A 13,742-nucleotide genomic window follows, 5' to 3' on the forward strand; every position below is an offset into this window, starting at 1 on the left:
CGGTTTCGGTCAGCGTCATGATATACATGTTCGTCGTACGTGGACCGAAAGAAAAGTTTCATTCGAAGCCGGCAAAAGACCCAGAGGTCGATATGACCGAGTACGTCGTACAGATTCGTTCGTCGCGATTCGTTCGTCGCGATCCGCTCGTTCGCGACCGACCCACCACCACCGCGCAGTGATGCAGGGGTACCGTGTTCGGCGTTGCGCACCGATCGCTCAGCAATACCCACTTGTAAGACACTGTTGTCAGTCCTAGTCCATCTGCGGTGGTGCTCACTTCCCGTCCACTCGCCTTTCGCCGTGTTATCGCCGTTGTACGTTGTTCCGCTGTCGCAAGCCGGACCGCCAATTTCGCTACCCGACGACCTCGCGCCGGCCGGCAGCGCAGGTGTGTTCGTCCGGACGGCCTTCTCGCCGCACACGGTAAGTGCACTCGATCGCGGCACGCCGTGTGCGATCGATCCGCGACGGCGCTAATCCCACGCGATTCGTGTTATTATCGCTTTATTTATTTATTCTTTTACATTTTTTTTTAATTTTTTATCGTTTCACAATTCTTAGCGTAAATCGAGTAAACACGTTTTGCCCTCGTCGTGTCGTCCGTCCATTGGTCACCAGGAAATAGGTTCTGAAATGTAGACAAATTTAAGACGTTTACATTTTTTAGGTTTCGACACGTTAGCGCGCACAAGCCATTAAATTGTTTTTGAAAAGCACAGGTGTGAAATATTACCGTCATAACATGTTTCACTAAATACACCGTCTCTATGTGCTCATTACATAAACAGTATCTTAACGTGTACGATGTGAACCTATCGAATTATTTTCATAACTTGTATTACGTACTATATGATATTATTAATATATCATGGTGGTTGCATTAAAGATATTATATTTATTCCTGACGTGATGACTCTGGTTGGCATTGGAATACCACATTACAATAATTTTCCATTATTATCGCCTGCGTTATTTTTAGATCATTGATTTTAATATCCCTTGATATCTATGAAATATAGGTAGGTACTCTATGTACGTACTAAATAGTGTAGAGACTTGTATAGTTTAACAGTTCTATAAAGTCCTATTGTTTTCAATAGGTACTTCGTCTGTTTTCCTCTTATAAGTAAGCTTTTGTAAATAATTAATACTATTAATAATAATAACATAATTAATGTTACTATCTCATAATAATTCTCCAAACAGTATTCATTTGTTGAAACTTAATACTACTATTTATTATCTATACAGTTGATTAGGTATACTTATACTACAATAAAAATTCCTTATTTATTTTTCTAACAATGCATAGTAATTTTATCAACAACATTAATCTGGTAATGATAAATTATGTAATCTTATTTACATAATTCACACTTGCATATTTTGTAGGAATTGTTAACAAACTTTTTCATTCCTTGATAAATTCCTTAAAAATACTATTTCCCCGTTTGTCTATGGTTAAACAGGTTACAGATAAAAAATACAGTTTTAGAAGTATTATAATTTATTTAGTTACATTCATAGATCTACTATTAATTATATTTAGTTTTAAACTGATGTTAACTAATCATTTATTATTTAAAAAAGTAAAGATTTATGTTCAAACAAAACACTACTTAAATTAAATATCTAGTATTCATATTTTAACGAGTTGTTTAAATGAGTTGATTGTTTAGGTATTTTTAATTATTTTTTTTAAATCGATTTTAATATACTTTATTTAAGAATATTTAATAACTGTGTATATTGGTTCAAACAATGATCCTGCTATCTTTATACATATTTTCTTAATTATTTTTTTTGCATAATTCATACACAGTTCAGATTTTTGGAATTTTGTTTACAATACTTGCCTTTCATTTAATATAATAATTAATATTTATAAATTAAATTATTAGAAAATTATATTACCATAATATATTTATATTTGCATTAAGTTCATTGAATTCAAAAAAATTTAAATTAAACAATAATTGTCATTTTTTTATTTTTATTAGGTATAGTTTTTTTTTTACTTATATTAAATTATTAAATAATAGTTTTTGATGTTATGATCTTCAAAAACACAAAAGTAATGTAAATAGGTTACCCACGTAAGTACCCACGTACTTTTAATTTTAGGAAGAAGAAGAACTCTGCCAAATTGTAAATTTATTGCCAAAAATAAAAATATGAAAAGTAATTTAGCTGAATACTTAGCTAAATTGTATTGTACTATACATTTATTCTATTTTAGAAAAGCTATTGAATTACTATTATTGTTTATGTTTTTAAACTAGCTAAAATGTTATATAGTTTTAAAATTTAAAATGTTAATGAATTAATTCTGCAATTAATTAATGATATATTTTTGGTTTGCATTAACATATTTTTTTTGTTGGATAACATTTAGCGTAAATCATTTAGAGCTTTCATGGATGATATTTTCTATGATTGGGAAATGACAGACACATTATTGATAGTATTGGAAATAGGGATCTGAAAATCAAAATAAATCATATTTTAACTCTAGTTGCTAATAAAACTTTCATTTACAGTTAAAATTTTTTATTAATGTTATTATTAATAGTAATTTTTAAAAAGCTATAAGCATATGAAATATTGCATAAATTTTATTTGATTTAAATAGAGTTGTAAAATTGTCATTTCTAACATAAATATTTGTAATTTTTACATTTTTTTTTTCCTTATTTGTTTAGATAAGAGACGAATAAAAAAAAAAAAAAATTGCACATATATATGATATACAATTTTCCAATGTGGCAACAGTTGTTATAGTTCTATTTTTTATTTTTACAGATAGATTTATTTATTAAACTACAGCCACTACAATGAAGGTCATATTCTTTATCTCTATATGTTAAAATTACGTCTTGTAACTACTCATTTCTTGAAGCAGCCATAAAAGCATTAAAATGTGCCGTGATTGGGATATGACTTTCTGAATCGTGTATTGGTATAAATTATTTGAATTAAAAGTGTTTCAAGCTGTTGAACTTATTGCAGTGGTTTGCAGTAAGTTACTATATAATTTTAATTTTTCTTTAATAATAAATTATTCAAAATAAATATATTTTTTTAGAGAATTAGCCAGAGTTTGAATTGTATAAAAATGAAACTAACTACATGTTGTACTGACACACAGATGTTTAATAAACAGGTATAAAATTTTCATTTTTACATTTATAATTTATTCATGATAATGTATTTATTGATTTATGTAAATTTTTTGAGCATTAACTTCTCATTTTTTAACCTTGATCTGTCTCCAAATATAATTTGTTAAAAATACATTGTGTTTTTGATGTTAATTTTCTAAATGTTTCAAAATATTTTCTAATTGTTAAAATTATTATTATTATTAAATTGATTTGGCTTCTTGAAATGTAAACTTTTATGTTTATATATAGGGATATTTATGGTAATGGTATTGGTATTACTTATTTTATATTTATTAAAACATTTTTTTAGATAGAATTGAAGTTTGAGATGTTATTAGAAGAATGTAATTCAGAAAAGTTAATTTTGATTGGTACACCATTGGAAAATCTGCCATTAAATTGTGATGGGTTACCATTTATTGTGCAAAAAATATATGATTATATAGTGGACTATGGTATGTTTATAGAAATTAAATAGCTTGAATTAAATATACATTGTATTAATTCAATCATTTCATTTTTTTAGGCATATATGAAGAATGTTTATTTGATAAAGCATATTCTAACAATATACAAAAAGCAAATATTATAAATGCTTATGAATTAGTGAGTGGACCCGATATCAATTGTAGAACAATAATGGATGTTGATGCAGTAGATGTTGCAACAGTATTGGTCATGTGGCTTTATTTCTTACCTAAACCATTGATATCTCCTAAACTATATTCAATGATTTGTGGTACTTATTTTTTAAAATTATTTTAAGAATAATAAATAAAATAAAATAAATATTGTAACTTGTTATAATGAATAAAAATGTTTCTTTCATTAGATCTCAACATCAATAAAAAATATAGAGAGATTATTAATTCCATGGATAATATCAGCATACTAACTTTACAACGAATAATGGATATTGTTGATTCTTATGGAAGACAACACAAATCTTACAAGGAAAAACTAGTATATCTTTTCACATTACTTTTAACAAAACATGTTGTTAATCCTAGCCAAAATAATGCATTACAGTTTATGGACAATTTAAAAAATGTTTTAATGTAAGTTTTTTACTTAAATAGTAATAATAAAATTAAAATAATTTCATTTAAATTACACAATTTTTTTATTAACTCAAATTTATAAAAATGCATGATAATTTCACATCTCATTTCACTGCATTAGATATTTATTTTAAGGGGTATAAATATATACATGTATATTAAATGGTTTTACTTTATAATAAAATTTAATAATTTTAAAATTCTTTGATAAGTCCAATATTCTCTCTTCGAGATTCTACATTTTTAAATTGTTTTTTTTTTATCTGCTAGACCTTGAATATAAGCATTGATATTGTGAGTGTTTATACATTTGATAAGGATTATTTTTTTAACTAAGTATAAACATATTAATATTTTTAAATGTGTACAATTATAAGTGACATAAAAATCTATATGTAAGCAATTATAATCTGTATATACACTACTAAACATTAGAAGTGTAGAAGTGTACTGTTATTGTAGATTTTTATTTTTGCCCGCTAATACACTTCTTAGCTATTACATACTCATACTATGTAGACTTTTTAAGCTGCTCTATTATTTTATATTGCTATTAGTTCATTTAAGATCAAAATAATTTGTTAAATATTCTTTACTATATATATATATATATATAGGTACTATTATTATAATACTAATATATGAGGCTGTATAAATATAATTAAAAATTATTAAAATATTTTGGTAATTTTAATTATTCATAATGAAATACTTGCAAATTAGATATTTTTATTGTATATTATATTTATTAATTGTTATTGCAATTGCAATATTTATAATTTAATATAATATTCCTTGAAATGTGTAAGTGAATTAGTATTTTTTAAATTAATTAATTTTTATTTTTAGCTTTAATACTTAAAGCATTAAAAAGTATATAATGTATTATAAATCAAATTTTATAATCAATAATAATAAACTAATACCACTTAAATTAAAATTTCTCTTTTAAAAACTGCTTATTGAGCCCATTGAAAATATTTTGAATTATAATATAAAATAATATAAATTTTTTAAAAGAGTTTGTTTTATATATTTATTATTTATATTTTTTTTCTACAGAGAAGCAGAAATTGAAAATAGGATGTTTCATAATAAAGCATGTTTAGTAATAAAAGAAAATCTCAGTCGAGATGCAAATGTTTACAATAAAAATAATTTATGTAACAAAAAGACTCTATTTTGGTTAGTAATATTTATTATTTCAACATTTCAATTTATATATCAAAATTTTTTTAAGTTTAGTTTTTCTAATACATGGGGCAATGAGGTAAAAAGTAGCTAGGGATAGTTGGCTTATTTAAAAAGAATTAGTTGACATATATAGGGAGCTGAAAGGAGTTTTGTGTTGATGCTGGTAGCAGGTTGTTGAGTGATGATGGAATGCAGTTGAATAATGGTTCCACTGAGATAAATGACTCTATGATATGTAATGCATTGAAGAAGTCCAGTAGCTGTAACCTAGAAAGTTTAAGTACCAAAGAAAATGATCCATATAATTCAGTTGCCAATAGTTTATTATTAGATAAGGTAAAATTGTATAAAATATTTATTGAATAAATGAATTTTATGTTTGATAAATTATATTTTTTTCATTAGGATAATTCAAAAGTTGAATCATGCACACAATTATCTGATGGTCAAGATAGTTTAGTTTGCGAAGTTGATGAGGTAATTTGAAAGTTTCAACAAGCTATAGTGTAAACTATAACTGTAACATTCTTTTTTTTTTACAAATTTAATATTTTAATTATTTTCTCAAGTTGTCATATAGTCCTCAAATTGATGAAATGAGAAGTATAGAAAGGACAATGCAGACTCATTCTAGAAGTGTTATGAAACGGATTAAAAAAAAACCCATAAGGAGTCATGTGGAGAGAATTTTAAGATCTGGGTTTTTGTCAAATGAAGACAGTTTGTTATTGAAAAATACATTAGAGTTGATGAAAATTCTGTCAAAAATTAAAAAGTGTGTACTTAAATGTAATTTGTACAAATATTTTATAATTGTAAATTATTATTTGAGTAGTGTTCAAAATCAAATCAACGTCCAGAAAAGAGAGTGGGAAGATGAGTTTGGTTGTGCAAATAAAAATGACAAACATTTTTTAAACAACCGACTTGAGTTATTGATTAATCAGAAAAATCATTGTAAGTTTTAAAAATATTTTATTTTATACTATCTAATCCAATTATATTATAGATTTAACGAAAACTGGACTTTCATATGGAAGATCTTACAATCGTACAGTTCTTAATCTTAAAAATGCCCGAAAAGAAGCTTTCAAGGTATGTTGTATATATTTTTTTTATATATATATGTTTGCTTTACTTAAAAATAATAATTTAATTAAAAGTGTTTAGCCATACTAAATACATAGTTGCCAGTTAAATTCTGGCAATCAGCTGTTTTGCTTTTCAGATTAGGTGATCATCCTGAGAGAAGAAATTGTCAACGTATCCTTGCTCTATGTCAGCGGTTCTCAAACTGTGCTTCGTGAAATTCTAGGGCTCCGCAGGCACATCTGAGTTAATGAAATTCAAATATTATTGTAATCTTTAGTTATTGAGGAAAAACACTGGTACGATTACTTGATTGCGCAATAAATTGTACGTTTTTTTTTCACCTAACACCCATTTGGTTTAAAATCAGACTTATTGACAAAATTTGCTTATTTCGACTTCATTACTTGGCTGATATTTTCACAGGATTAAATTTAATACATTTATTAATACAAGATAAAATTATCACATTTTTCACAGCAAATTACAAAATCTGAGTTTATTTTTAACAAAAAATTAAATTTTGGACTGTATGTTTTTTTTTTTGTCATAAAATATATAGTTTTTCATTGTTAAAGGAATATTTAGAAACGACCAATGATTATACTGATGAATTTGATGAAATATTATTACGTCATTATTCTCATACCTATTATTGTTATCTCAAATAGACATTCCTGATTTTTGGGACTCTGATAATTTTTTTTAGAAATATAAAGACCCCGCGAACAAAAAAGTTTGAGAACCACTGCTGTATATATATAGTATACCCTAAAAACAAAAAATATTTTTACCATATATTCCCCTATTATGTATCAAACATCACTTACATCCATTTGGCCAAAATTGCTCTGGATTAAAAAAAAAAAAAAAAAAAATTAATTATTACTTAATCATTGTTATAACATAATTCAAATATCTAATTGTATTCCATAGAATCTAATTATTTTAATATTTTAGTTACATGAAGATGAAAAAATGAATAAGATAAGTCATAATGAAAACAGTGAAAAATTAATTTCGGACATTTACAATATTCAAGTAGTTCTTGATTATTTAGAAAATAATTGTGGAGGTAAAGAGCTGCCGTGGAGGTCAAGTAAAGGTTGTCCAGGTTATAGAAGGAAGATAAAAAAACAGGTTTGTTGTAAATATTTTTCATTATTAAGTTTAAATAAAATTTTGTTAATTATGTTTTTAGTTAAATTGTGTAACAGTTGTATCTGATCTACAAACAATAAGTGAACATGAAGTGATGGAAACCATACCACAACCATTATTTATACATACAGAGCATTCTGATTTGCTCTAATGGTTGATAAACTGTAATATGTATACGAGTTTAATTCACTTATTAGAATTTTATTCTTTTAATTTTATTTATAAATAATTTTGTTACTTTAAAACTATATATTTTCTATTAATTTTAACCTTGCTAGAAACTAATAGTATGATTTATCAAGACTTGTAATTGGTGCCTTTAAAATTTTATATTCTACAGTTTATACATAAATACATTATATATATAGTACTGTTTAATATTTATGTATTTTATAACTTATAATTACCATTGAGTTTTTTGTATGCTGTTACGTAATTTTATAAATACATATTGTGCTATTAATAAATACATAGAATACTATATTTTCTAGTACAAATATACACATAGTATATAATATATATATATATATTTTCAGATTCTATGAAATTGTTTATATTTTGAATGTTTATCTATTATAATGTATAGAACTATACTACTATGAAAATAACATAATATCTATTATATATTTAATTATTTTATTGTTTTTATTTATTGTAACGGATAGTCTGATTTTTAGAGCTTTAGCTCAATATATTTTTATAATATTATTTATTTTTAAGTTTTGAAGATTTTCCAATTGAAGTTTAAATCTTTTTGTTAATATTGTTTACAAGTTATATGTTTGAAACAAATGCTAAAGAAAAGTATTCAATTCATATAACACTTAATTCTTTATACTTAATTATTGACTAGTTTTTATTTTATATATCTGCTTCAGTGATACATTTCTAAAATACTAATGCTTCATAAAAGTTAGAGACTATCTCAATGAATTTGATATTCATATTTCAATACTGTAACTGGAATTTGGAATGTTTGTTTGATGCAAACCTTGTGTAGGAGTATTTTTCTGTATATTGTACATCGTGAAAGCAATTTATAAATAGTCATTGTAATTAAATTTATTTAATTACTATATAATGTTAGAAAATAACAATTTATTGAATATGGTTAAGTTTAATATTTATATATTTTATAACTATGGAACACATCATTATTATGTAATTAATATTTTGACAATTATATCTTCATTCTAAATATAGATATATTATTTAAATATATTCATCAAATGATTATTTATTACTAACTCAGTTGAATGTATTAATTGTATTTTGATTAAAACTGTAAAAAAAAAAAATTCAGAGGGTACCACCTTTATGTGAAATGTACTTGAGAAAATTAGCTGTTTTTTGGTAAAACTTTTTTTTTGTTCCCTAAGTTAACTAACATTGTTTCTAAATATTTATTAATACTCTAACTCAGTAATTCTAAAAGTGTTTTGCGCAAAACTTTAAGATTTCGTGGGACAATATCAAGGGTTCCGCGAGAAATATATGAATATTGAGAGTAGTAATTGTAATAAATAACAATCATGAACAATTTTTAAAACATTTTTTTGAATGTTGGTTTTTCAATAAATAATTAAAAAATTGAGGTTAAGTTGAAGTTAGAGATATTGGGATTCCACAAAATTTCCTTAAGGTTCTTGATTGGGAAAGTTTGAGAATCGCTGTTCTAACTGATTATTTTCAAAAAAATTTCAATATTTTCCAAAAAAAAAAAATTAAGAGTTTTTGAATATTACTCGACAAATCTGATAAAAATCCTCAAAATTGTTTTAGTTAATATATTTATTAAACTTTCAATAATAGTTGAATATTTTTTATAAGATTTTCTTTGTAGACAATAAATTTGTTCATTTTAAATGAAAGTTACAAAAAAGCGTTAGAAAATGAAATTTAGACGAAATTTAGCGTTTCATCAAATTATGATTATACGGTATAAATTAACTAGTTGTTATTCTAAAAATATTCATAACAATTAGAAACATTTATTGAGTATTTACATGTTATAGAAATTTCATAATTTTGGAACGCTCGGAATTGTTTTTTTGGGAGCAATGGTATTTGGTTAATTGATGTTAAGTTTAAAAGATCAGGGCAGCAATATAGTTTACTCGTCCTTGTATCACCCGACCTTGAAGTGTTACCTCTTTTTTATTTTGATGTGTCGAATTACTTTGTTAATGTATTTTATTTTACCACTAGATTTTGTTAGGGACTATAGACCTCTCAGGATTAAGGATGTATGTAGCATGTGATTTCGAGGGTATGGCGTATACACGGGGAAAGTTATCGTGAGAAGGTACGTGTGTGTTTATGTGTGGGTAACATGGTATGATGGCACGAGTGCATGTGTGTTTGTAATGGGTTATGTATGACAATGTGGGTGGTGCAGGTTTGCGTGTGGTCGTGCGGGGGGAGTTAGCATGAGTGTGGGTGTGTATTCGGGCACGAGGAGGATAATTATAGAAGTAAAAAATAATATTGTCTTTAAGTTTAAATCAGGTTTAAAAATTAATTAATAGCGATCGAATTGAATATTTGTTTATAATTTATAACCATTAATATATACATGCGCGCCGTACATCATGTTATATTTTGTAGAAACAATAATAAATTACTTCAATACTGTTATTACTTAATTACGTTCTAACCCTTTGGTTTTTCTTTCGAAACGATTTGATAGAAACATGATTTTACGTTACACGCTTTTGGTTATCGATGATGTTCATGAAGTATTGCTTCACGTACACTGTACTTCTACAGATGGTCACATAGCATTGATGTTTGTATTACTGAGTTGCCGAAAATATTTGTTAGATCGGAGGCATCATGCACGAACGAGCTCACGGAAATTATTGATGTAAGTATGATATAGACGAATAGTAATCGAAATCGAAGTATCGTGAACATGATAATGTTGTGTCGAAAACGAAACAAAATTATTATCGACGCACTGGTGCGCCGCAATTAAAGCCGACCCGAAGATGAAAATCAAGGGGGGAGGGGTGATTAATATGAAAAATGCTAACTACAATTTTTTTACTATATGTATGTAGGTAATATAATTAACTATATGTAGTCGTATTTTTACTTTTTATGTCAGTGTTGCACGTTCCTAAAATTGACTATTTAATTATACATATAATATATATATAATAATATTTTATATTGTATAATAAGTAGTTCTATAATTTTTATTGGTGTATACACTGTACTACGAAGTAGGCAATATTTGTTTTCCGTAAGTAAAATTAGGTTCTTCTAGGTTATAATGAAACAAGTCCGACATGGTGTTTTCGTTAGGGGGGGGGGGAGATATCCCCCTCCCAAAACCCGCCTTTGGGACGGCCCTGGCCGCAACTATTTCACAAATTCATATGACCACGAAGAATATGGAAAACGGGAAAATGGAATGAGTGTATTAAAACAAAACGAATCTGTCCAAACAAATATACATAATTATGTAATATTTATCATTTCCAAAATTTACTCGAACTGAAAACGTGCACGTCTCTTTTTTTTTGATCACGTATGGTGTAATTTATTACACTTGTAATGCCAAACATATTCACGCAACGCTTAAATACCGACCTATTCAAAAATATGTATTTGTACATATAAAGGTATATAACGTATAATTGATATATCGTACTTGCGATTTGATTTCTCACACTTGCGATAATTGCGTATGCCCACTAATATTTCCGTTTGTGGTTTTTAGAACGTTTATGTTGAGGTTAATTACCTGTCGTACAATACAAATAATTTGTACCTACCTTAATTTAATCGTATCGCAGCCACAAATTACATGTGATTGTAGATCTATGGTATTTGTTACATTTTTTTATTTGTTTATTTAACGTTTAAACACGCAATCTTATATAGTGAGTATACCTACACGAAAAGATAAAATATAGTGGAAAAATGTAAGGTTGATATTGGCAATAATGGCAATCGACTGATTTTTGGAATTAAATTGTTTGCGAGAGGCGATAATTGGAATATTTATAAAAAATGAAATGTACATTTTATAATTTTATATTTTGATTTCAATTATTTCAGTGGATATACGGAAATCCGCGAACGTTATATATTTTATGTAAACGTTTAAACATTTCAGTTTGGTCAGAATGTATTGGCTCATTTTTTACGCCGGACGACGAATGAATTTCGCACAGGAAAAATTCATAGATGTTCAGTCGCTGTATCGAACGGTAAGCGATCGTTCTCTTCCATCATGCGTGTCCATTCCGTTGGCCATTATGTTTTTATTACAAATTATTTCATTGAAACTCTATAATTAACGTTCCAAAACAGTTACAATTGCTCTAAGACAAAATAAATATATTTTTTTTTTTTATTTTAATTTGTTTTTGTTCGCACATTACAGCAAAGCGATTAAATAAAAATAAATGTTTAAACTACAATTTGTTGCAATAAAAAATATTGTATTTAAATTAATATTAAGCAAAACACATTTTAAATTTACTTAGAAATCAAGCATTAAAAAAAATAAAATAAAAAAAAATACGCAAGTGGAATAACTTGGGTGCACCACATTAATTATAATATTGATTTATTAGAAAATACATTTTTTGGTACTCTGGAATTTCGGGCGTTTTTATAAATAAAAAAATAAACGCAAAGAGGAGTTGAAATGTTTTTTCACTGGGCTCCTACTACAGTCAGGAGGGTAAGACTATTCGAACCCAAAGACGTAAAAACAAAACATGATTAAGTTCAGAAATAGTTTTTTTATTGTTCGATTACTATACGCACACCCTATTCAATGAAAAAATATGTCATACGTATAGTCGCGAAAAGTTCTAAAATATCAATTCAACAAAGAAGCATTTTCAAGATTGTATCACCGACGCATCGTAAATATGGTTTTATTGAGTTCGCGCGGGGTACGCGAATTTGATTATACGGATGGTGGAGAAAGTGCACACTGATATATTTTAGATTAGGTTCGGTTAGGCCAGCGACGCGGCGCGACGTTTAATTTATCTGTGACAGGTGTCATGGTAGACTTTGTGGATGGAAGGCTTTCACGAGAATTGTCAAAATTACGGTACTGTCGCGATATTTATTGTGTGTTTACCATTCAGTGTACGAATATAACACTCGATTTGATGGCGATAGTACAAAACACGTCGGTCACAGCTTTTGCACACTTACAATCGATCGTAGAATGATAAAAAAAAACATTAACAAAAGTTTGTTCGGCTAAAAATTAAAAACAAATATTTGACGCGTTTCCATTGTGCGGGCGCTTCGATTTGTATCGAAATGTTGAATCGGAGGAAAAAAAAATAACAATTGGTTGGCGTTGGCGCGGAGAGGCTCTTGATGTACGATGTCGTAGCGTGTTTTAAACACATCGGCAGCACCGCGTTGGGCTACAAACGGCGGCGGCATCATATTCTGAAAATCGCGGAAAACGCGGCTTTTATCGCGTCGAACGCGAACGCGTAACACGCGTCCGAACACCCGGGCCGACTGTCAACGCCACCCCCGCGGTGGCCGTCCTCGGTGTCGGCATCCGTAGACTCGGCCGCGTACACGGAACAGGACGGCGTCGCGCTCACCGTGGTCACCGCGTGGCGTCCGGTCACCTCCACCGCTTCGCCCGACACCAACCGCACCGGTTCACCGCCGTCGTCGCGCAGCTCGCGCACGGCCACGGCGCCTTCGAGCACCGCCAACGTGGTCGCGGTCGCGTTCGGCATGTAGTCGTCGTTCGTCACCGTCATACCTGTTCGAACCAACGTTAAAACATTTTCGTAACGGCGCGTAATATTTATTTTTGTTATCCCACGCTGTTGGGCTAGTGTTTTTAATCGATCTGTTTTTTCACAAACAACTTTCCCGCGGCGATTTCGGTCGTCAGATACTTGTAAACGAACATCTGAATCCGTTTTTTCGGAAGAAAAAAAAGTTTTCGGAAAAACGAATTTTGAAGCTGTTGCCTAGCCCATCCACGTGTCCCTCGAGACATATGAGTGCAGTTCAGACTTATGTACAATCCAGATTTTTGCAATACGAAACACCCCCCCCCCCC

At 28.4% G+C, this 13,742-nt stretch overlaps 3 protein-coding genes across 4 annotated transcripts in view; 2 read left to right on the forward strand and 1 right to left on the reverse strand.

Annotated features, from left to right (window-relative positions):
* The first annotated feature begins 17 nt into the window (after positions 1–17).
* LOC112682181 lies at positions 18–3,015 on the forward strand. The gene is made up of 3 exons (XM_025552705.1): positions 18–28; positions 114–426; positions 2,810–3,015. The coding sequence occupies exons 1-3, from the start codon at positions 18–20 to the stop codon at positions 2,909–2,911; spliced, it is 426 nt and encodes a 141-aa protein (XP_025408490.1). The 3' UTR covers positions 2,912–3,015.
* On the forward strand, positions 2,986–8,030 carry LOC112682182 (the record flags this gene model as incomplete). The annotated part of the gene is made up of 13 exons (XM_025552706.1): positions 2,986–3,021; positions 3,089–3,166; positions 3,478–3,622; positions 3,694–3,906; positions 4,000–4,225; positions 5,291–5,413; positions 5,590–5,758; positions 5,828–5,899; positions 5,992–6,197; positions 6,258–6,379; positions 6,432–6,517; positions 7,472–7,651; positions 7,713–8,030. Coding segments are annotated over 13 exons (1,767 nt in total), but the record flags the coding sequence as incomplete, so codon positions are not given.
* A 4,151-nt stretch (positions 8,031–12,181) lies between these two features.
* The window catches only part of LOC112682016 (vitamin K-dependent gamma-carboxylase), a 15,476-nt gene continuing 13,915 nt past the window's right edge, over positions 12,182–13,742 (reverse strand). For both annotated transcript variants that reach the window (XM_025552458.1, XM_025552460.1), the window contains exon 9: positions 12,182–13,436. In XM_025552458.1, the coding sequence (XP_025408243.1) occupies positions 13,099–13,436 (338 nt within the window). In that variant the 3' untranslated portion in view covers positions 12,182–13,098. The remainder of the gene's footprint in view (positions 13,437–13,742) is intronic.

The sequence above is a fragment of the Sipha flava genome, unplaced genomic scaffold (assembly GCF_003268045.1).
Source record: "Sipha flava isolate LNK unplaced genomic scaffold, YSA_version1 1_pilon_pilon, whole genome shotgun sequence".
NCBI lineage: Eukaryota > Metazoa > Arthropoda > Insecta > Hemiptera > Aphididae > Sipha > Sipha flava.